Below are 23,899 nucleotides of genomic sequence, written 5' to 3' on the forward strand. Positions count from 1 at the left end.
TGCAAACCCTAAGGGTGCTCGATTCACAGGGAGCCGGCCTTGCCAGAGGTAGAGACGAACCAGTCCTTGAGCGCAACAGTGATGCTCTATGTACCCAATGCGCCCGATGGTAATCCCCCAAGTCGCTGAAAAGGAGGCGGGTCCCCAGCATAATATACTGCGCCTGCGCAGACCCGGGCTTGGGGGCGGGCCAGGGGCGTGTCTACTGTGGCAGAAGTGGGCGAGACTGGGTGGACCGGCATGTCTACTGCGCTTGGGGATGAGGTAGGGGCGGGGCCGAGGGCGTGTCCACGGCTACTGAGGACCCGGACTGGGCAGGACTAGAGGGGCGTGCCTGATGCTCCCGCAAAGGACGCGGGCTGAGGGCGGGCCGAGGGTGTGTCTAGAGCGCCTGAAGAAGGGCACAGGTACTGAGCTTGCGGAAGGAGGGCGGGGCGAACAGGGATACGGGGGCGGTACCTACTGCGCCTGCGGAGAAAGGTGGGGCTGCGGGAGGCGCCAAGTGCGCCTGCGTGACGCGGCGGCGGCGCGTTAGCTTCTACCCGTTGGCCGCCGCCTCAGCTGCCGCTCCTCCGGGGCCGCGCACGCGCCGCCACCGCCGCCGCCCCCGGCCCGTGCCCGCACCGCGCCTGCCCCGCGCCTGCCTTGGCCGGCGCTTGCCCGCCGCCGCCTCCCCGGCCGGCTCGGCGCCTTCTCGGCCTCGGCTCGGCGCCCGCAACATGCAGCAGCAGCAGCCTGGGTGGCGGCGGCGGCCGTGAAGCAAGGGCCGTGTGCCCGGGCGGGCGGCGCGGGAGGGCGTCGGCGTCTTTGTTGCGGCCGGGCCGCCGCGGCCTTTGTCTGCAGATGGACGCGGGCGGCCGCTCCGCCGCTGAAGGCTGGAGGAGGATGGAGGCACCGCCGGAGGGAGCCGACCTGGTGCCGCTGGACCGCTACGACGCGGCGCGGGCCAAGATCGCAGCCAACCTGCAGTGGATCTGTGCGAAGGCCTATGGCCTAGGTGGGCGGGCGCGGCGGGGTCCGGGGCAGGGGGATGGGATTACAGGGGGACGAACGGGGAACGAATCGGACTCCGGGTTGGTACTAGAGGGGAAGCGACGGGACATGGACTGCTGTCGGGCGCGACCGGGAGATGTCGGACGGGTGCGGGAGCCGGGGGATGGGACCAGAGGAAGACGAACCGGGGTCGGACGGGATATGGGACCAAAGGGGGACGCAATAGCCGTAGGATGGGACCAGAGGAAGACAGACAGGGAATAGATTGGACTAGGTATGATACAGAGGGGACAGAAAGGGGACTGACATGCAGGGGGATGAGACCAGAGAGGATCGTCGCTGTACGAACCGGGCAATAGGACCAAAGGGGATCCGATGAGTCGGGGGGATAGGGGACACGGAGAAAGGTCTGGGGACGAGGAGTGGAGACAGCCAAGGTTGGGAATGAGGCCGGTGACAGGGCCAGGGCGCGCCTTCGCATGGTGTCGGTTCAAGACTTGCTGTCCTGGCGGGTGGCCCAGGTGAGCGAGCACTGAGGTCGGCCGGAGTAGGTCCTGGCACGGGACTACGCTCGCGTATCATCCATACTCTTTGAGTCTCGGGTGGGGTAAAGGGTGCCTGTCTGGTGCAGTGTTATTCTGGGCTACTGGACTGGCCGTTTGAGTCCAAAAGGTACTTTCTTGTGTGAGTAATCTCCGTTTAGCCATCTCCTACTGCAACTGTGGCCAGAAGGCTTAGTTTGAATAGTTGGAGACTTAGTCCAAGGGAACAAACCCAGAGTCCCAGCCATTCTGGTTTATATATTATGAATTTTGATACTTTCCAGAACATGAGCTATTGGCTACTCCAAAGATAAATTTTGTGTTACACAAATTGTGCAGAAACAACCCCTTTGGCTAATTCCTGTTGTGAAGAACAAGGTAACCTTGTCATGAAACCCCATTTATGAGACCTAATATGCTTAGTGGATTAAGACGCTCTGGTTGGGTGTTCTGAGAGCTTTGCAGGCCAAATAATGCTGGTGATGAGTTGACTGGAAGGCTCTAGTATCAGTGACAACTACCTTGTTTCAGGCACAAAACTAAGTGTTAAATACTTTTGAATCCCTTTGAAATGAAGCATGAGTTGCCCTTGTTCTGGCAGAGCCATTACAGACTGGGTTGCTGGAATAACCTTTTCAGGACAGGGTTAGGTGACCAGTTTAAAAGACTTGCTAAGCAGGTGTTCTCTGTGACAGGGGACTGTGTTGCATCAGGCCTCCACCTCATCATAAGGACAAGCATGTTTCGCGAGTTTTGGGAGTAAATAAACTGCTTTATTTTATTTTAAATTTAATGCTATGGTGTAAAGCTAGCAGTGTGGAAGTAGTTCTTTTACAATTTTTAGTTTTATAATTCTTGGTCACCGCTTCTGTTGAGTTTCAGGTTTTGCATGGTGGTGGAGAAACACTGCTGTGTAATTGGCTTTATCTGACTTTAAAAAGTACTATTGAAGAAGCCAGGTGGTGGTGGTGGTTCATGCCTTTAATTACAGCATTTGGGAGGCAACATAGAGAAACCCTGTCTTGAAACCTGCTGCCCCCCAAAAAAACCCCAAAACACCGAATAACCGCTGAAATGGTTAAAAAGGTGTGTGATACCTAACTAGAGCAAATAGTGAGTGCCCAGTGGTTACATCCACCATTGCTACTTCCACATACCCCTCATTGCCTTGGCACCTCCCCCTACACTGCTGTAAACCTTTGCTGTTGTTCTAAGCTATATCATTAAGTTTTTTTTTATTTGTTTACTTTTGGGGACAGGGTTTCTTTTTCTTCAATAATTTGTTTATCTTTATTTTATGTGTATTGGTATGAAGGTATCATATCAGATCCTCTGGAACTGGAGTTACAGATAGGTATAAACTGCCATGTGGGTGCTGGAAATTGATCCCATGTCCTCTGGAATAACAGTCAGTGCTCTTAACCACTGAGCCCTCTCTCCAGCCCTGAGACAGGGTTTCTTTGTGTAGTCCTGACTGCTCTGGAACTCGCTCTGTAGACCAGGCTGACCTCACTCTCAGAGATCTTCCTGCCTCTGCCTCACCAGTGCTGGGATCAAAGGCTTGGGACACCACAGCCTGGTATCATTCAGTTCTGCATGATTTTTCTTCTTCTCCTTCTCCTTCTCCTTCTCCTTCTCCTTCTCCTTCTCCTCCTCCTCCTCCTCCTCCTCCTCCTCCTCCTCCTCCTTCTCCTTCTTCTTTTCCTTCTCCTCCTCCTCCTCCTCCTCCTCCTCCTCCTCCTCCTTTTTTTCTCTTTTTGAGGCAGTGTCTGGCTTGGATTCTTATTTAGACCATTCTGGCCTTGAACTCAGAGATCCATCTACCTCTCTGTCTCCTGAGTTGCTGGCATTAAAGGTGCATATAGACACACTGGCCTAGTTTTGTGTATTGTTGAACCTTTCTAGTGCTGTCTTTTGAGGCTTTCTTTTCTTCTATAGATTATGTTTGTAAGTTCATCTTAGCTCCCAGCATTCTTTTGCCCGGCTGTTTAGTATTTGACCAAGGCTAGCCTACCACATGCCATTGTCCTACTTAGAGGTGCTGGCTCATTTCCAGATTTTTGCTCTTAAACATGGTACATCCTAGTGCACAGCTCCTAGTCTTATGTACAAGTTTCACTCTTGTGTATATGTATTCTTTTAACCTTTGTGCTGGGCATGGGACTCAAGGCTTTGCTAGGCAAGTACTCTTGTTGAACTGCCATCTGTGTTTTTAAGGTTGGCCATGTAGAAATAGTTTATTTAGACTCTGTTTATTTACTTTGTAGTTTCTCTAGGAGGGTGTGTTTAGTTATGTTTAGTGGTAACATTCAACTTGGTTTGTAGTATCTAGAGATAAATTTTTCTCTCGTTGGCACCTGGTTTAGTTTTATTCTAGTACCAGATTACTCATGAGGTCTTGTTACCTCATCAAATAATGGAGAAAATGGGCTTTAAGGTTTTAGTTTTTTTTTTTTTTTTTTTTTGAGACAGGGTTTTTGGAACTGGATTAGTAGACCAGGCTGGCCTCAAACTCACAGCGATCCTCTTACCTCTGTGTGTGCCACCATGCCCAGTGGTTTAAGAATTAGAGTGCTCATTTAAGGACCGGGAGGAAGATCAGGACTGAGGACCAGCAAGGGACCCGAGCCTAGGTGTCCCTATGATCTGAGACAGGGCCTCTGCTAGCAGAATGCACATCATATGTGTGTTAGAGGTCTTTCCCTTCCGTTCACTGTTGTAAATGAGAAGGTTTCCATTCTAGACCCAGCTTCGGCAATTTATATGACCAGGCTGACTCAGCTGGACAGTTGCTTATGGTGTTCATAGCCTGGTATGAATTTACTTCTACCAGCCTGGCGTTGTATCTTCCAGAAATCAGGGTGGGGAGGGAGTTCTGGCAAAATATAGGGGACATCCTCCTCCCCCCAAAACAACTCTGTTCCTATTCCAGGGTGAATCTTTATCTTTGGCAATCTCCATGTGATCTCATCTTAGGCTACTAGTCATTGGCCATGCTGCTTTCCATTTGGATGCTTCAGTGACAACTTAGTTTTCGTGGGCAGTCATAGGGAAAGGGTCTTCTATGTTTTATGTGTTATGCTCTTTTTGGTTAAGTCTGGAAGTGAAAATAGTTTTCCTTCTGTGTAGGAGTTGGAAGTGTGGTGGAACTGTGTGGCTGACTACTGGAGACTCCATTGTCACTTGCCCCTGAGAGTCCATGACCCTATTTCAGGCTGCAATCTATAGCGAGTGGCAGGCTCTGGAGCTCACCCTAGGCCTTGGGCTTATGGTTATGAAGAAACATTTTCTCCAGATTTATTCTGCTCTCGTGCAACAACCTAGATTTGGGCTCTGTCCTATACTTCTGTTTTTAGGTTTTTGGGGAATATGATTTTCGGGTGTGTGACTTTTGTTATAATGCATTTGATTAATGGTGAAGCTGTGATTCTTTGCCTGTCTAAAATACTTGATGGTCCTAGTAAAGACCAGCCAATATCGAGGCAGAAGCAAGGATAGGCGGGGCCAGCAGGCAGAGCATAAATGGAGAAATGAGGAGCAGGAAGACATCAGGGGTCAGCCACCCAGCTACACAGCAAGCCATGGAATAAGAATTAAAGAAGGTTATACAGAAATAGAGAAACATAAAAGCCCAGAGGCAAAAGGTAGTTGGAATAATTTAAGAAAAGACTAGGCTTTTATAATTAAGAATAAGCCTCCGTGTGTGAGATTTATTTGGGAGCTGGGTGACAGGCTCTCTTAAAAGGCCAAAAGAGTAAAAGATCACACAACAGATTCTATCTCTTCTTTTTCTGGCAACTCTTGCATTACATTGATAGTCTTTTAGTTATTTTTTGGGAGTAACTTATTAGGCATGCTGAAAATTGTTCACTTAAATGTGTTTGCAAAGAGGAGCAAAGTCTGCTTAACTGTAAGAATATAGTGGCATTTGTGTGAAACCTGCAATAAATTAATTGATAAGTTCAAAGGGGTGATTTGAAGGACCATTTATTTTACAGGATAGTGTGCTAGACCAGGGCTGCAGCAGTCCTGGCTTTTGCTTCTGGTCTATTTGCATTGTATTTGTGCCCTTAGCAAACTCAGAGGTATCTAGGCTTTGGTTTCAGGGAATAGTGGGGGAATATGAGTTTTTATCTCTCAAGGACAGTGGAACACACAGGGACCGGATGAGAAGGTTCTCAACTGTTTGCAAGGAGATTGCTCTGTGGCTCAGCAAAAACTGATTTGTCCTTTTGCCCCAGAGCTGAGCTGTCCTGAATCCTAGGCCCAGTCAGGAGCTGATCCTTCTCATCTTACCACCAGCAGCAGGCTGGGTTGGAAAAGGGTGGTGACCTAGCTGGGGGGTTAGGTCTACTAACCAGGAATGCTGCTCTCTGTCCTTTTTCTACCCCCGCCCCCGTTCTTCTATGCTCACCAGAGTCCTACAGACTGCTATTTTGAAAAACACGCTGTAGAATAAGAATTCATATTCCGATCTGTGGCCAATGGAGCCCAGTTCCTAGGAAATATGTGCTAGAGCCACTGCAGACCTCAAAATGCTTTTACATTGGTTGGCCTAGTCAGTGTTAGGAGCAGAGCCCTCTCCTAACTCTAGGAGTCACCACATTGCTAGAGTCATGGTATTGTTTTGTTTAGTGGCATTTGGTCAAAAGGAGTTCTATTGTGATGTTTTACTCTTTTGGCTTTTTGGGGGGTGTACCACCCAGCTCCTAAATATACACAGAGGCTTATTATTACTTATAAACACCTGGCCTTATCTTGGTTTGTTTCTTGCCAGCTTTTCTTAATTAACCCGACTACCTTCTGCCTCTGGGCTTTTATCTTCTCTATTTCTGTATACCTTTCTTTACTTCTCTTTTGTGGCTTGCTGTGTAGCTGGGTGGCTGACCCCTGGTGTCCTCCTCTCCTTGCTCTCTTGCTCCTCTTCTTCCTCGTTTCTCCTTTTTATGCTCTCTGTCTGCCCGCCCTGCCTGTCCTTGCTTCTGCCTTAAAATAGCCAATAGGCCATTCAGCGCTTTATTAGACCATCAGGTGTCTTAGACAGGCAAAGAATCACAGTGTCACAGAGTTAAACAAATGTAGTATAAACAAAAGCAACACACCTTAAAACAGTCCTCCCCAACAGAGCTCACTTCTTGGAACCTCTTTCGATAGCTCCAGAGCTGGCTGGGACTGCTCACTGCTCCTCTCTTTCCTGGACTGGGCATGTTTCCCTGGGAGCAGTCTGCTGCCTGAGCTCAGTTCAGAAGTGTCTTACCAAGTTGTTCTAAGTCACAAATTGTTCAGACCACTGTTTCATGAGTTTAGATTGTGGCTTTATTTACTTTTATTTTAAGTGTCTGGGTACATTATCTTCATGTATATGTCTGTGCACCATATCTGTACCTGGTGCCCTCAGACTAGAAGAGGCCTTCAGGTCCCCTGGCACTAGGCATATATATAGTTGTGAACTCCTTGTAGGTGGTGAGAATTAAACCTCAGTCCTCTGGAAGAACAGCCAGTGCTCTTCAGGGCTGAGCCATTTCTCAGCCCCTAGACTGTAGTTTTTAAATAGCCTTTTGTTATTCTTGGCAAGTGAGTTGGGTGTTTCTGAGTGGGCGGGTCCAGGAGCCTCAAGTGTTTGCTGTTCGTGAGAAGTTTGATACTGTAGGGGCTGCTGCCTGGCAGCGGTTGCCATGACCCTTTCTCTGCAGGGTGTCTGGAGAACCTCCTATCTTCTTGTTTTGGTATCTCTGCAAGATTAGGGGTCCTGGCTCTCACATGTACTGTTGTGCCCACCTGCAGAATACTCTGGTGCTTGTTATGTATGTAGGGGGAATTTATGTCTTTAGAGTTGTGCTAATTCATGTTCTCCTTTCTGGCCAGATGCCAGGAGCTAAACACTAATCAGAGAATGAAAATCTGTCTTTAATCTCTTAGCTAATCCTTTGTTTGACCCTCCGAAGGGTTAGCTACTATTGTGTTTCAAAATGTTAATTTTGGCTATACATTCAGATGGCTTTTAAGAGGGGGACTGGTTGAGACAGGGTCTCACACTATTTAAGGCTGTCCTGGAACAAACTTACTGCTGCCATGTTGCGTTGATTTTTGTTTCAGGATAGCCCTGTCAACTTTAGGTATGCTAGTGCTCCCTCTACCTCAGAGCTGCACTGTTCAGTGACCTGGATGGCTCTCAATTTTCATCTTGTCTGAGGATGACTAACATGGAGCCAAGATTAGTTTCATCTAATGTCTATTGTATGCATAGCTGTTTTTTACAGTATAGGAAATATAAAAGGAAAAGACACATGGTGCCATCTAAATTTGTTGATCACAATCCTCATGAAATATGGACATTCATGGAGGAAATGGAAGAGTTGAAGGTGAGGGACTGAGGAGACAGCTCAGACACTAAAGAGCTTGTGAGGCAAGGAACTGGGGAGATGGCTCAGATTGGTCAAGGGCTTGTTAAACAAGCATGGAGACTTGAGTGGAGTCCCAGAACCCATATTAAAAGCCAGGTATGGAGCTGGTGAGATGGCTCAGCAAATAAAAGATGCTTGCTGCCAAGCCTGACAACCTGAGTTTGATCTCTGGGACCTACATAATGGAAAGAGAACTGGCTACTACAAGCTGTCCTCTGACCTCTACACATATGCTGTGGCATGTATGAGTATACATGCACATATACGAATTAACAAATATTGTTGTTTTCAAGACAGGCTTTCTCTTTGTAGCTCTGACTGTCCTGAAACTCGCTCTGTAGACCAGGTTTGCCTTGAACTCAGAGATCCATCTTGCTGCCTCCTGAGTGCTGGGATTAAAGGTCTCCCCCCCCCCATCACTTGCCATAAGTAATTTTAAATACTAAAAAAGTCAGATGTGGTATATGGTTGTAATCCCATACTGGAGAGGTAGAAATGGGTTCTCAGCCTGGCCTACTCTTTGACGCTAGGTCAGTGAGAGATCATGAGTCAAAGAACAAAAGTGAATGGCTCTGAAGGGTGGTGAAGGCCTGGATAGCCCCTGAGAGCAGGGGTGGGTATCTGACTGCACCATTGTGTAGCAGCCAAGTGATCTTGTGCCTTGAGTAGATTAGCTGTGCTTAGGCAGAGGCGTAAGGGCTGACACAGTAGGTGATTAGTTTGGAAATAGTCTGGGGCCAGGTTGTTTACCATGTTCCAGGTGTCATTGGGGATTTCTTTGTATGTACCTGGGAACACTTTTGAATAGGAGATGGTTTGCTGCTAGCCTGGGAATGTACTTTGAGCAGGTAGTCCCCAGTAGGTAGTCCCCAGTTGCTACAGTTTCAACCAGTCAAAATTAGAGGTGTATCAGTCCAGGTGAACATTGTCTTATGACCTGTAGGAACTGAATGGAACTTTGAAGGCCACACATGCAAAGACCTATAAGGAGAATCCTGTATGATGCCTCATTTACAGAGGAGCAGATGCCACTAGCAGGTCAGGTGGGGAAGAAGATCTGGATCTGGAATGCCCCATAAAGAAGTATGTAGTCTAGGCAAGGGCAGGGAAGAGGAATGGAGGCAGGTGTGGGTGCAGCTAGCACAAGCCTAGGCAAGTGGAATTTAGAAGCTGAGATTAGCTTGGACAAAGGGCTGAGTTTCAGATATTGGGATGTCTTAAATGACAAATTGTTAAACCCTTGCAGGGGTTTACTTATGGACTGTTCTTAAGGATATTTTCTGAGGAGGAAAGAGATCTGGCTTTTTAGCAGGGCATAGTGGGTACTGCTCAAGTGGATTCTTGTTTATCAAGTGGATACTTGTCTTGGACCTTTATTGGAGTATAGTTGATACACAGTACAAAGTTTTGGTGGTGTGCCTCCTCCAGATCCCTGTAAGTCTCATCCTGGCCTTCCTGTACCTCTTCCTGCCTGGAGTTTCTTCCTATTTAAGCACATCAGGGTCCTGCACCTAACTTTCTTTTCTCCACACGGTATCATTGAGATTCGTCTGTGTATCTCATGGTGTGCAGGTCTTTGCTTAGTAATAGTATTACATTGTATGGCTAGCCCATTTGTCTGTTGGTGAATGTTATTGGGATGGTTTCTAGTTTTGGGATATTATGAAAAAGCTGCTATATGTATTCATTTCTGTGGACAGATATTTTTATTCATCTTAAATAGATGTAGGAGTAATGGGTCATGAGATAATGCATTTTTAATTTATAAGAAAGTATGAAGTTTTCTAGAGTGGCTGAGTCATTATTTCCCATGAGCACTATATGAAATTCTCTGCCTTCATGTCACGCTTGGTGGTGTTGGTCTTTATACTTTTAGCCAGTCAAGTGGGTGGATTGCACCTTCCTACTGTGGTTTAGTATGCATTTCCCTGATGACAAGTAAAGAGGAGCCTTTTAAATTATGCCTTTTGTCCTATTAGTTTCTTCCCATGTAGTAATAGCTTTTAGGATCTTGGACAATATAAGAAAAATTAAATTATTTTGAGGTTTATTAACATGTAGTTGTAAGATGTTCTGCAAAGGTTCTGGATGTCTTTACTCAGTTTCTCAATGGTAACTTCTTTTTTTTAAATTTGCTTATTTTTATTTTGTGTGCATTGGTGTTCTGCCTGCATCTGTGTCTGTGTAAAGGTGTCAGAAGCCCTGGGACTGGAGTCACAGATAGGTGTGAGCTGCCATGTGGGTGTTGGGAATTGAACCCAGGTCCTGGAAGAGCAGCCAGTGCTCATAACTGCTGAGCCATTTTTCCAGTTCTGCCAATAGTAACTTTTTATAAATCTATTGGAAAATTGAAACCAGATGTTAGTTACCCTTTCATGACTGTGACTGTTTTGTGGTCTGACTGTTGTTGCCCTTTCTTTCTAGTTTTTGACTAGACTTAGCCTGCTGACCCCTGCTTAGATAAGCAGTTAGTGCGGCAGTGTCACCTTCCCTGCAGCTCACATGTGTTGGTAGTTTATAGTGTGTGGTTTTGTTTGTTTGCTTGTTTTGGGATGAAGGCTTATGTAGGCCAGACTCAACTTAAGCTTAGGGATGACCTTGAACCGATCTTCCTGCCTCTACCTCCTCAAAGTGCTGAGATTACAATGTGTGTCACCATGCTGGGTTTATGTTTTCATGTTTATCTATTTCTATGTGTGAAACGTTTCCTTTGATGCTTGCTTTTATTTCATTTTGTTTGCTATGAAAAATACCATAGCCTGGGTAATTCATAAATGATGGAGATGTATTGTTTACAGTTCTAGGGGCTTGGAAGTCCAAGTTGAGTGCAATAGCAGATCCTACATGTGATAAGGCTCTGGTCCTGGTTCTATACCCAGGACCCATAAAACTGGGTATTGTGGCATGTGCCTGTAATTCTAGTACTTGAGAAGTAGAGGCAGGAGGATCAGGAGTTCAAGATCATCCTTGTATACAGCAAAATGAAGGCCAACCAGAACTACATGAGATCCAGTCTTTATTCCCATCCCACATTTAAACATTCGAACACAGTACAGTGCGAATATACCATTTTGATACTTACATGTTGAGGAATGATGGGAAATATTTTTCTTTTTTCTTTTTTTTTTTTTTAAAGATTTATTTATTTATTGTGTATACATTGTTCAGCCTGCACATATGCCTGCAGGCCATAAGAGGGCACCAGATCTCATTACAGATGGTTGTGAGCCACCATGTGGTTGCTGGGAATTGAACTCAGGACCTCTGGAAGAGCAATCAGTGCTCTTAACCTCTGAGTCATCTCTCCAGCCCTGGGAAATATTTTTCTGTATTAAGCTATTATGTTTCTACAGGAGCAGAAAACATTATGTTACAGTAAAAACATATTGCTGTTCATGACACACAGTAGCCTTGAATTCAAGGTGATACATTTCAGGTTATATTTGTTGGCTTGTGTGGTATGATGGCATGTACAGTGTGTATGCTGTGTGTTCAGAACCAAGGCTGCAGTGAGTTTTTTGATAAAACATGAGTAAGCACTGCCAGAAACATCTTGGATCCATGATACATTTGATTTTGGATTGATTTTCTGGTTGTTGTGTGTTTGGAAACTTTTTACTGTTACTATTTACTTCTAGCTCCACATTCAGGTATGTTGCCCCTACATATGTTGCTACCTACAGTGTAAGAAGCTGAGGCCTAGAATTTAATTTATTTTGGTGAATATTTGGGCATGTAGCAAAGATCATTTTAAACAGCTTCTTGCTCCCCTCGCTTGCCTTCCAATCCTCCTGTTCTTTTGGCCAAGTAGAAGAGCTTTCCTTAAGACTCTGCTGACCAGGTGCCGGAGGTCCAGGTCCTTGTGCAGTTCCTGTCTGGACCCTCATAGATTAAGTTGTGGCAACATCTCCCATTTCAAAATCTCCAGCTTTGTTTGATTCATCAGGACACAGGCAGAACTGAGGTGTGTTGCCCACACACCCTTGGGATAGAACAGTGCAGATGGAAATGCTGTTCATACCTTGAGCATGAACGGGTAGAAGAATATCAGAGTAAGAAACTAAGCCGGTTATTTTGAAGGAAGAGAACTGAGTGTGAGGTGATGAATTGGAGCTTTAGTTTTCTTTCCAGTCCTTTCTCTAATCTCTTAACATTAATCCTTTTTCAGTGCTACTTCCCTTCTCTCCTTTTGTTCCTGTTAACTGGGTTATTTAAGAATAAAATGCCCAGGAGTTCCCAGATCCAGATGACTTTCAGTAAGAGGGTGGGAATTTTCTACTTGTTGTCACTCTGTACCCCCTCATGTTTCTATATTCCCTACAGCTAGCTTCTTTAAATCACCTTGGCTTCTGGGCTTCTATAGAATGTGAGTCCTGTGGACCCAGATTCTGGCAATAAGCATTCTGTCAGTAGCAGCCTGGGCTTTGTGTACAGGTAGTCTTGGTGTCCTCGCTGGCTCTAATAGCTTTTTCAGTTGCTGATGAACAAGTGCCAGAGTTTTCATGCTAGTGGATTTGTCTGTTTTATTAGCTCTGTCAGATGTTTTATGTATTTTGAGTCTAGTTAGTACTAACAGTAAACATCATTTACTGTTTGTCTTTAGTAATTTCTGCCCTACCTACCTTTTTTTTTTTTGTTTTTTGTTTTTGTTTTTCAAGACAGAATTTCTCTGTGTAGCCCTGGCTGTCCAGGAACTAGCTTGGTAGACTAGGCTGGCCTCAAACTCACAGAGATCTGCCTGCCTGCTTCCTGAGTTCTGGGATTAAAGGCGTGCACCACCAATCCTGGCCTCCTTCTGTTTTTTCTTTCTCAGCCTTCATTGTACTGTCATCCTCACTTAGCTGTTTTTCATTTTGTGCAGTATGCTACCATGATCAACTGCACTCTGAAAGTGTTTAATGGAAAAATCCAGAAATAATTTCTAAGTTTTCAATTGCATGGCATTTTGAGTTGCGCAGTGGTTCTCAACCTTCCTAATGCTGTGACACTTTAATGCAGGTTCTCATGTTGTGGTGACCCCTGACCATAAAATTACTCGGGTTGTTGCTTCATAACTGTGAAAGGGTCGTTCAACCCCCAAAGGAGTCTCAGCCACAGCTTTCGAACCACTGGAGTAGTATGATTAATCACACACCATCCTTCCTGGGCTCTTAAAATTGCTTTATTGTGAATTGAACTTCATCAGTTACATCTGTATAGAAGAATAGGGTTTGGGACTACTTCAGTTTCAGATGTTCATGGATGTCTGGAAACCAGTCCTGGCAGAAGAGGATAGAGGGCATTGTAATCCTTTCTGATAATGTAACAGCTACTGAAAGCGTTTAAAGATTTCTCCAGGAAATCCCATGACAGGGAAGGAATTACTGGAGGAGAAAGGTGTCCCGGAGAGTGTTAACTTATGACTCTGATAATTTACCTGATTATAGCTAATCCCACAGTGCCTAGTTCCTGGCTTTTCCTTTCTTTTTTCTGTAAACTGTAATGTGGCTAAAGGGAAGGCTGAGAGAAACATAATTTCCTTTCATCATTTGGGTCTAAAACTTATATTTCCATTGACCAATATCCATCTCTCAATTTTTTGGTAGAGAAACCAGCAGTGTACTTCAGATTCTACTAACACCATCTTCTTATTAAATACTGTTTGCATAATATAGATATATTTTTCTGCCCTACATCTGGGCTATACTCCTAATCATGGTGTATCTGTTTCCATTTTATTTTTTTTTATTTTGTTTTCTCATCCTTATCCCCTCCTTCCATCTGTCACTCCCTTCCTTCCTTGTTTCTTTTTGAGACTTGGTCTTGCAGTGTTAAACTCAGGCTAGCTGCAAGTTGGTTTATCTTGCTGAATTAGAAGTGAATTTCTTGTGACTAGCATATTGCTGTGCTGCTTTTGTTGTTTGAGATAGGGTCTCTATTATGTAGCCTTGACTGGTCTGGAACAAATTATGTGTAGCAGGCTGGCCTCCAACTCAAAGAGATCCATCTGCCTCTACCTCCTGAGTGCTGGAATTAAAGATGTGGGCCACTAGGCTCCTGGTTCTGGTGTGGTAGTTTTGTTTGTACCGTGTTTCAGTGAAAACTCCAAAGGACAGTCTGCTATAGTTATCATAATGCTCATTTCTTCCTGCTATTTTTTCTTAATGCTTCATTTTCTTTCTCTTTGGAGGACTTACTTTTGCCATTTTCATAGTTTTTTTTTATTTTACTTACTTTTAAAAATTATTTTATTATGGGAGGCAGAGACGAGTGGATCTTTGTGAGTTAGAGGCCAGTTTTATTTTATTATGGGAGGCAGAGACAAGTGGATCTCTGTGAGTTAGAGGCCAGTTTGGTCTACAAAGTGAGTTCCAAGAAAAAAAAAATATATAATATTGCTTGCGTGTATGTCTTGTACCACTCCCCTGCTTCATGTACAGGGAGACCAGAAGAAAGTGTCAGATCTTCTGGAACCAGAGTTACAGTTGTGAGCCACCATATGACTTCCAAGACTCAGGTACTGTGCAGTATCCAGTGCTCTTAACTGCTGAGCCGTCTCTCCAGCCCCTGGTTATTTGTATGTGAGAGAGATGTGTGTGGGTGTTTGTGTTCGCCACTGTGTATGTGTGGAGGTCAGAGACAGCTTACAGGAGTCAGTTCTCTTCTTTCACTGTGGTGGGTTCTGGGGGTGGAACTCAAGTCATCAGGCTTGGCTGCAGGCACTGATGCATACTGACACCACAGCTTCAGATGACAGTCCCACTGTCACCGAATTCCCTCTACAAGTATGTCATTCCTCTGCTTCAGAATTTTCTTTTTAGCTTTAGAAGTTTGAATATATGTCTTGGCTCAGATTCCTTTGGGTTTTCCTGATTTATGGTTTGCTCAATGTTTTTATGTTTTTGTTTGTTTTGTTTTGTTTTTCGAGACAGGATTTCTCTGTAGCTTTGGAGCCTGTCCTGGAACTCGCTCTGTAGACCAAACTCACAGAGAGCCACCTGCCTCTGCCTCCTGAGTGCTGGGATTAAAGGTGTGTACCACCACCTTCCGACTCAATGTCTTAAAATCAGTAGGTTGATGTCTTTCATTGTATTGGTAAAATTTCAGTCATTAATTTGCTCTGTACTCTTCTTGCTGCCTTTTCCCATGGGACTCTGGTGGACAGCTCCTCTTCCGTAGCTCCGTCTCTTTTCTTCTTCTTCCCCATTCTAGTCTCCATCTTCTGCCTGTGGTTCAGATTGAATGGATGCTATTGATGTAAGCTTAAAACCTGCAGTTCAGTCCTGTGCCATTGTCACCCTGCGGTTCAGCCTGTCCAGTGAGTTTCTAAATGTCTGTTGTTCTCCTTTTCATTTCTTTATTTAGTGTTTTAAAAAACTTTCTTTGTTGAACTTTTCTAGTTTGCTTCAGAGTTTAATTCCTGCAATCATTTTGTGCTGGCGACTTTCACATGTCAGAGATGTTTCAACACTTGCATGCTAGTGTGTGTCAGTTGGTCATCTTACTGAGTGGAATTTCAGGTGATTCCTCATCATCTTAGTTATTGCATGAGGAGCCAGGGCTCTTAGACTGACTTTAACAGCCGGTCTCCTGTCGGGTTTGCCAGCAGCCTTGAGCTTCATTGTTGGCTCTGGTTCTAGTAGGTCCTGGGCCCAGCCCTATGCTTCTGGTTCAGTCTACTCATGGGCCTCCCTGCTGCTGTTGCTTAAGGGCAAGAGGAAATTCCCAGGCTGGGTAGGTGGGACGTTGGCCTACAAGACTGCTGCTTATTTCACACAGTTCTGACAACTTATCAACCCATTTTATAGGACAGAGCTGTGATTGGCCAGTGATAGGCAGGACCATTCCTTGATCTGGACTGCTTAATTATGCATGCCTTTTCTTTGAGCCTAAATTTCATGTCAGTACCCTAAAGATGGACTTAGAGGTCGCTGGACCCTACTATTTTTCCCAGTGTGATCACAGTGAATACATTCTTTTCTGTCCGTCTCTGTCACTTGTACTGTTAATTGGTGTATTGAAGACAGGTGGCCAAGCCTAGCTCGTTGGGGATACCAGGGACCAGAATTATACCCATAATCTCTGGTAACAAGGTGATTCCCTTTACTGGAATCCCCAGCTATATGGGAAAAGGAATTTCATGACCAGTGGGGAAGGAGAGTATCTTCTCTGCCAGGTGCTTTTGGTGAGACCTTGTTTGTTGTGTTCCTTGGTCCATGTGGCTCTGACTTTAGGGAAAGGTGTCTCAGGCTGGATAGAAAGCAGAGCACCTTTGCCCCACAGTGTCTCCATGTCCCCTGATGTTTTATTGTTGTTGGGGGCTTCCTCTTGATCCCCTCCTTCTAAGGCCCAGAAACTAGTTAGTTGCCTGTTTTGCCTGTTGTACTGGGAGTCCTCAAACATTGGACCTGCTCTTGGTGGGGGTGCCCTGCAGTGTGAAGTCCAACCAGCATCCTCCACTTTCTAGTTCCCCTCTGCTTGTCCTTGATTTTTTTCAGGGTTTGTAGCTGCCTTCTACACAAAGGGGCAAGCAGGAATGGTCTGCTGGCCTGGCCTGACAGGAATCCTTCTGGTACATAAAATAAAAAATATTTTTGCCTTTGAATTCTGTCAGTGCTTTTTTGATGTGGGTTTCCTTTTTGAGTCTTGCCGGTATTTTTAGTGGTTTCATAAATTTTACAAGGATTAGAAAATTCTCTGCAGTGTCTGCTTAAACATCCTTCTGCCATGTTCCTTCTCCCTTCTGGGCTTGCATTTCCTTTCTGTGGTCTAACAACCATTGCCACTTGCTTTCTCCTCATTGTCTTATTGTTCTTCATTATGGATACTTACTCTTTGAAAAATGAAACTTATGCCCTGGCAGTGCTGAAGCATGCATGAGCAGCCCATATATGGCGGTTCTGTTGAACTTGTGCATGTTGGGTTTCATGGTCTAAGTTGCTGCTTGCTACCTACTCATCTTCCTCTCTCAAGTGTCTAATCTTAATCTGCTTTCAACAGTTCATTTTATGAAACTTGTTCAGTCAGTATGTGTGTGTTGATTGTTGTTCTAGAGTTTCTGTTTTTGCTCTTTCTCTAGTCTATCACTTTTTTCTTTATTAAAAATACTTTTACTTTTCTACCTTGGGTGTCATCCACAATCAGCTAGTCTGTGGATGATCAGTTCTGTGGCTTTTTGTGGGTGCCTGAGCCTGACTTTCTTTGAGTTTGTTTATGTTAGGGTTTGCTAGGCTTCCTGAGCTTCTTGAGCTGGCCTTGAACTCACCAGGATCCTCTTGTCTCAGTTTCTGTCTGCTGCTGTGTTAGAGCTTTCTCAGTCGTTGCCATTCTAGTTGCAGTGGATTTTAGCAAATGGATCTCTTGAGGTGGCCAGGACATTTTTATACACAGCTGACTGTAGTAGTAGTAGTAGGCTTTCTCGGACCACCAGCCTGCAAATCATGGCACACAAACTTATTAGTTATGAATGCTTGACTTTTCCTTATGCTTGTCCCACTTAACTTAACCTTTTCTCTTCGTCTACATTTTGCCTTGGAACTTTTTACTGTTCTTTCATTCTGTATGTCTTACTTTCACTGCTTTCTCTGTGTCTGTCTGTCTGGTGGCCTGGGACGTCTCTTCTTTCTCCCTCCTCTCTGTTCTATTTATTCTCTCTGCCTGCCGGCCCCTGCCTATCCCTCTACTGACTAGCTATTGGCCATTCAACTTTTTATTAGACCAATCAGGTACCTTAGGCAGGCAAGATGAAGCAGTGACACATCTTTACATAGTTAAACAAATGCAGCCTAAATACCTTTTCATAGTTAAAGTTTTAGTTCACGACACCTGACATCTCTTCCTTTCTGTTTTGGAATCCCTCCCCACTCTCTGTCCCCCCTCCTAGCCTCTGACTAGTAGCCCAGTCTACACTGTACAAAGAGTCCATGGAACCTTCTTTCCCTTGGTGTGTCTGTTCCTGATGCTGCTGAGGCATGTTGATTTTGGTGGCTCTCCTCAATGTGTTTGGGTGGAATAGGGTGGCTGTATAATTGCCAGTGTCTCCTGGAATAGGGTGGCCGTATAATTGCCAATGTCTCCTGACCACTTAATAGTTCCTTTGGCTTGTCTTCCTTGCCTGCCTAGCCCAGGGTGAGCTACTAGTCTGACCTGCTCAGCTTACATTCTCACTGTGCCCTCTTTCTGGGTATTCATACATAGCATACATAAATGCTGTTTCTTTAATTTGTATTTCTGCTTCGCACATGTCGGCCTCTTCAGAATGCCGACCCTCCCCCCATATAGCTATGTCTCTTACTGAGCTCCTCTTTTTGCCATGGTCATCTTCTGGGCCATAGTTCCTACTTCAGTGACAGTGCCTGTCCTGTGCCTGGCTGGTGTCCAGGCCTGTCTTCTACTCTAGGAAGCTATTTTCCTACCCTCTTCTTTCCATTATTTCCCAATACAACCTGTTCTAGTTTATCCTTTTTTGTGCTTCCAGAGTATATAAGCCTACTCAGTGCCCTGACAGTTGAAGGCACAGCATTCTCGTATTCTGTTCTATTCGCCACTCTGAACTGTGTTTCTTAAAATTGTCTGATGAGAGTCATTATCTTTTTTTTTGTTTGTTTGCCTAAGCTGGGCTCTGTGCATACTTCAGTATGATGCTCCTTGTTATGGAAGTTGCCTACTTTTTTTTTTTTTGTCCTCTTCAGAGCCTCAGGTGTTTGCTGAGGGTGATGGTCTTCTACCTCCTTTTGGTGGCCCAGAGTGTTCATGCATTTCCCAGTTCCTGTAGGTGCTCAGTAATTGCTCAATGATTGTAAACTGCTGTCTTCGCATTTATAGGGCAACAAGTCACCCAAAACACTCAGAAGACATTTACAATGCTTTTGTATTATTTTTAAATATTTTATTATCATTATTATCATCTTAAAATTATGTATGTATATGTGTGTGTGTGTGGGGGGGTGTTGTTCATATGAGTATATTACTACAGAGGCCAGAAAGGGTGTTGGAACTTAGTAGGCAAGTAATTATAAGCTGCCCAATACAGGATCTGAGACTCAATCTTGATTCTGCAAGAGCAGTATGTGCTTTTAACCATTGAACCACTTCTCTAGCCCTAAATTGCTTTGTTTTAAGAATAGTTATTGACTGCTAGATATTAGAAGAACAGACGTGTGCAAACATAGCTTCTGATACGAGCTGAGCTGAGTATTATCTAGGAACAGTCATTGCACAGGTGGACTGGGAGAAGTAGGTGCTCCCTTTCTGAGCTAGGGATAGTTTCTGCCCTGAAGTGGGCTGTAGCACTTTATAGCTGGATTGGAGGGAACTCACAGATTGTGGTGGATCTACTGATCTGATTGCTGTCTACCAATATAATTGTTCTGGTTTGTTGTCATGAATCTCAAGTGTACAGGAATGGTTATTGTTTGTATAGGATCTGATGTGCTAATGACATGAACCACCTCAGGCCTAGGGAAACATTTCCATTTGGACTCCTATCCTGGCCGGGGTTTGTTTTTTCTTTTTCTTTCTTTTTCTTTTCTTTTCTTTTTTTTTTTTTTTTGTCTTGCTAGTTTCCAAGTCCAGGATGTTTATGTCTTTATACTGTGGCTTGAGCTCCAGATCTTCCCTAGGTCTTCCCTTGTGTCTGTCAAAGGCTGACTTTTGGTGTGCTTTTGTGGTGTCCTGTCTCCTTCCCTGCAACAGAGAGAGACTCTGTAGTGTCCCTCCTGAGCTGTGCTATTTCTGCTCTCAGAAAGGAACCTTACTGGCTATCCAGGTGAGCGGGAGAGTGGCTTGGACCAGCCAGTATGGCTTGCAGTTTTCTAGACATCACATGGATGTCATGTAGATGGTTCAGAGGAGGTAGCTGGGGCTAGTATACATGTTGGGATAGACATACATCATGGCTTTTGAGGTCTCAAGGTGGGTAAAGTCCCCCAGAGGTGAAGTCAGATTTGTTCTTGGAATTTTTGAACATGCAAGAAGAACCCAGATAGAGCTTGAGGTATGAGCTGAAAGTTAGACGAGGGATAATAGCTCTTGCTGGTAGCCCTGGTAGCGAGGTACTGCTACTAGGCACTTAAAGAAGGTGTAGGCCTAAGATGACTCTTGTCTATTTTCCTGGCAGAGCACAAACTTGGGGTTTGGGCTCCCTAGCTCAGAACCTTGCTTGATTTTACCAGACTAGAACCAGATCCCACAGTGATGGTGTGATCTGTGCCTCTCAGTTCCGTTCCATGGGACTCCTCACTCGAGTGTGGTGTGGCTCATCCCCTCTTTCTGTGCTACACATGGCACTACGGCTCTTTCCTCAGTCATCTGACCAGGCAAGCAGAGGCCTTCCCATGTGGAATACCCAGGGCTCATCCTTTTATTACCACCACTCTCTGCTTAGTGTTAGAACTGTAGATGGCTTCAGAATAGGATGCTACCCAATGTAGTCATCCCGTATGGGATTTGACGTCCACTAAGCCTGGGCAGCGAGAACTGGTGCACAGCCATGTTCACTACTTTGATTGCTGTAGTGACCAAATCCTATGTGCACAACAGAGCTTCAAAACTAAAGTGCTGTGTAAACTTTAGCCATGTTGTTAAGAAATAAGAATCAAAAGTGAAGTCGGGATTGTGGAGCAGGGCTGGCAGTGGGTAAATGTGCTTGTCATATAAGCACATTTGATTTCAGTTCTGGAACCCATGTAAAGGTGGAAGGAGAGAGCCAACTCTACAGGCTTATCCTGTCTTTCATATTCATACAGTAGCTTGTATGCACTCCCTCGTATATATATACATATACACACATACATACAAAATAATAAATTTAGAAAATGATTATGGAACAATAACAAGGATCTAGAGACCAGTAATTAGACCCGGGCCTCAAAAAACATAGTACCTATCAGAAACAAACAAACAAGGGAGCAGAGAAAGGATGCTGGGGCAGGGTAGGTAGCTTCTGAGAGCTAACCTTTTCTCACTGTGGTGGCTACACCTGGCATAGGGCTAGAGGAGTTTGGATGTTTTCCTGTTAGGGTTACTATTGCTCTGGTGAAGCACCATGACCAAAAGCAAGCTGGGGGAGGAAAGGGTTTATTTGGCTTACACTTCCGTGTCACTGTTCATTATTGAAGGAAGTCAGGCAAGAAACTCAAACAGGGCAGGGACCTGGAGGCAGGAACTGATACCGAGATCATGGAAGGGTGCTGTTCACTGGCTTCCTCCCCATGGCTTGCTCAGTCTGCTTTCTTACAGCCCCTGGCACCACCCACAATAGACTAATCACTCACTAATTAAGAAAACGTACCAGGCGAGGTGGTGGTGGCACTTCCTTTAATCCCAGTACTTGGGAGGCAGAGGCAGGTGGATCTCTGTGTGTTTGAGGCCAGCCTGGTCTACAGAGCTAGTTCCAGGACAGCTAGGGCTACACAGAAAAACCCTGTCTTGGAGAAAAAAAAGAAAGAAAGAAAATGGACTGGGCATACACTCCCAATGCCAGCACTTGGGAGGCAGAGGCAGGTGGCAGATCTCTGTGAGTTCAAGGCCAAGCCTGATCTCTGTAGTGAATTAGAGGACAGCCAGGCAATATAGTGAGATCTTGCCTCAAAAGAGGGGAAAAAAAAAAGAAAGAAAAAGAAAGAAAATGCCCTATAGGTTTGCCTGCAGCCTGACCTAATGGAGGCTTTTTCTCAATTGAGGTTAAAATCAGGTGATTTTAACTTGTTGATACAAATCAACTAGCACAAATGTCCATGGATTGTGGGGTAATTGTTTCTAATATGTTTTTTCCCATTTATTTGAATACCCTTCTTGGTGATGGCAGCTTTCTAAACTCTCCAGGAGGTAAAGATAAAGATGTTTGAGAAGACCAAACTCAAAGGTCTGGGGCCCTGGGTAAAAGAATGGAATTCTTTTTCAGGACTTTGTGCTTTCTACAGAGGATAGGTTTCAGTATCTTACAAGTGGTGCAAAGAGATACAGAATCAGTGTAGCACACTTGGCTCCCTGGTCATGTGTTTGTTGTAGGCAGTGAGTGCATGAGAGACCAGATTACAATTGGTTCCTGTCTCTTTTGACATTGGACATGTCACATCTTTTTTTTCTGTGCCTCATTTTCTTGTCTGTAATGTGGGCACATTAGTCATTAGTCTTGATCAGTAGAATTATGATTAAATAGTGTGCTGCCTGAAGCAAAGATGAGTGAAAGCTGGTTGCCTTTGTTCTGTTGTTACAGTGCACCAGATTTGGCTCATTTCCTAAAGAGCAGGCTGTTGAGTCTCTGCTGTTACCTGGATCTTGATTTTGAAAGAAGACACACAGAGCTCCCTCCCCAGAACTAATGCCACTGTGCTCACAGCCTCCTATTCAGGGGTCACCAGATGATGCATCGTCTCATCTCAGCCCTGTGATGTGTTGGTTTCCTTTGAGCACACTAAGACCCCAGGACTTTGTACTTGTGTCCCACCATCATTCAGGTGATGGTGGAAGTTCAAAATGCCTTGTATTGCCTCTGTTGTGCAGATGCTAATGAGACTGTCAGTTGGCCCTGGACCTTGGTGTGTTGATTGTCACCTGGTCAGTGGGCTGCACCTTGGCTGACATTGTGCTGGAAGGTGCTCCTCTGTATGTTCTTATCCATCTGGTGATGCTCCAGACTGAATTGTGCATGTCCACTCACCCACTGCTCTCTCCTGCCATAGACAACATCCCTGAGGACCTCAGAGATCCTTTTTACATCGACCAGTATGAGCAGGAGCACATTAAGCCACCCGTCATCAAACTTCTCCTGTCAAGTGAGCTGTATTGCCGTGTCTGCAGCCTCATCCTAAAAGGGGACCAGGTGGCTACCTTACAAGGACACCAGTCTGTCATTCAGGCACTGTCCCGGAAGGGCATCTATGTGATGGAGAGTGATGATACCCCTGTGACAGATGCTGACCTCAGCCAGGCACCTATTAAGATGGTAAGTGTCTGACAGGCATTCCTTCTGTTCCCTTGGCTGAGCAGGCAAGACTCAGTGCCCTGTTGTTAGGTGACAGATGGTGAGGTCTGTCCATGTGCATTGGTGGTCCTTAATGACATGCCTGTATTTTAAAGAATGCCACCATTCTGAAAAGAGCAGCTTGCTTTTGGTTCTTCTCACTGTGACGCAATGAAGTGTGATGATGTAAATGTGGCAGGGCACACCACTGCAGAGCCTTTCGGTTGGATGGCTCTACTAGCCAAAATAAGTTGCCCTGTCCTCAGAGCTTCTGCCTGGTCCCTAGCCCACTATGTCTTTGCATTGCTTTTGTTAACTTGTTCCCTGGCATTTGCATGCCATAGCTTTTTTCACTCACTTTAAGGATGACGTGTTGTGGGTGAAGAGAAAGTTCTGAAGAGACTGAAGGTAGGGTGATACAGAAGAGCACCCTGTTGGCATCCCAGAGCCTTAGGAAGCAGAGGGAGGGTACAGCCTCTTCCCACAGCTTTTCCAGGGCTACAGAGGAAGCTTATAGTCTTCTGGTAAGAAATGAGGACCCTGGACCACTACTTCTGTCTAGAACAATGCCCAGCCAGTGTTGTTCTTTGTGGGGAAGCCAAGGCAGAAAGTTTTTTTTTTTGTATTGGGACCTGGTTTAGGATACTGACTGCTGCCTCTGTCCCCAGAGTGCCCACATGGCAATGGTGGATGCCCTGATGATGGCCTATACTGTGGAGATGATCAGCATTGAGAAGGTGGTGGCCAGTGTCAAGCGATTTTCTACATTCAGCGCCTCAAAAGAGCTTCCATATGACCTCGAGGATGCCATGGTATTCTGGATCAATAAGGTGAGTGCCTGTCTAGCTCTCTCTTGATCAAGAGCTATCTGCTTCTTGTTCCCCTTGCTGGGAATTAGGCATTAGGACTTGTCATTTAGGACTGCCTTATGCAGTATCCAGCTAGGTGACCAGTAGGTTAGCAGACAGTCCTCACTCCTGAGCACTGAGAGTAGAGCAAGATGGGTTTGTGTGTGG

General features: G+C 45.2%; 1 protein-coding gene across 5 annotated transcripts in view; it reads left to right on the forward strand.

The window, feature by feature from the left end:
* The first annotated feature begins 745 nt into the window (after window positions 1-745).
* Camsap1 (calmodulin regulated spectrin associated protein 1) overlaps window positions 746-23,899 on the forward strand; it is a 64,980-nt gene continuing 41,826 nt past the window's right edge. Inside the window, exons 1-3 of one of the 5 annotated variants that reach the window (XM_048452696.3) lie at window positions 746-997; window positions 22,603-22,865; window positions 23,552-23,713. In XM_048452696.3, coding sequence (XP_048308653.3) covers window positions 844-997; window positions 22,603-22,865; window positions 23,552-23,713 — 579 coding nt within the window. In that variant the 5' untranslated portion in view covers window positions 746-843. Of the gene's footprint in view, window positions 998-22,602; window positions 22,866-23,551; window positions 23,714-23,899 lie in introns of those variants that run through there. The other 4 variants (XM_048452697.3, XM_048452698.3, XM_048452699.3 and 1 more) reach the window with 4 other exon arrangements.

This window comes from Myodes glareolus, chromosome 21 (genome assembly GCF_982192425.1).
Source record: "Myodes glareolus chromosome 21, mMyoGla1.1, whole genome shotgun sequence".
Lineage (NCBI taxonomy): Eukaryota > Metazoa > Chordata > Mammalia > Rodentia > Cricetidae > Myodes > Myodes glareolus.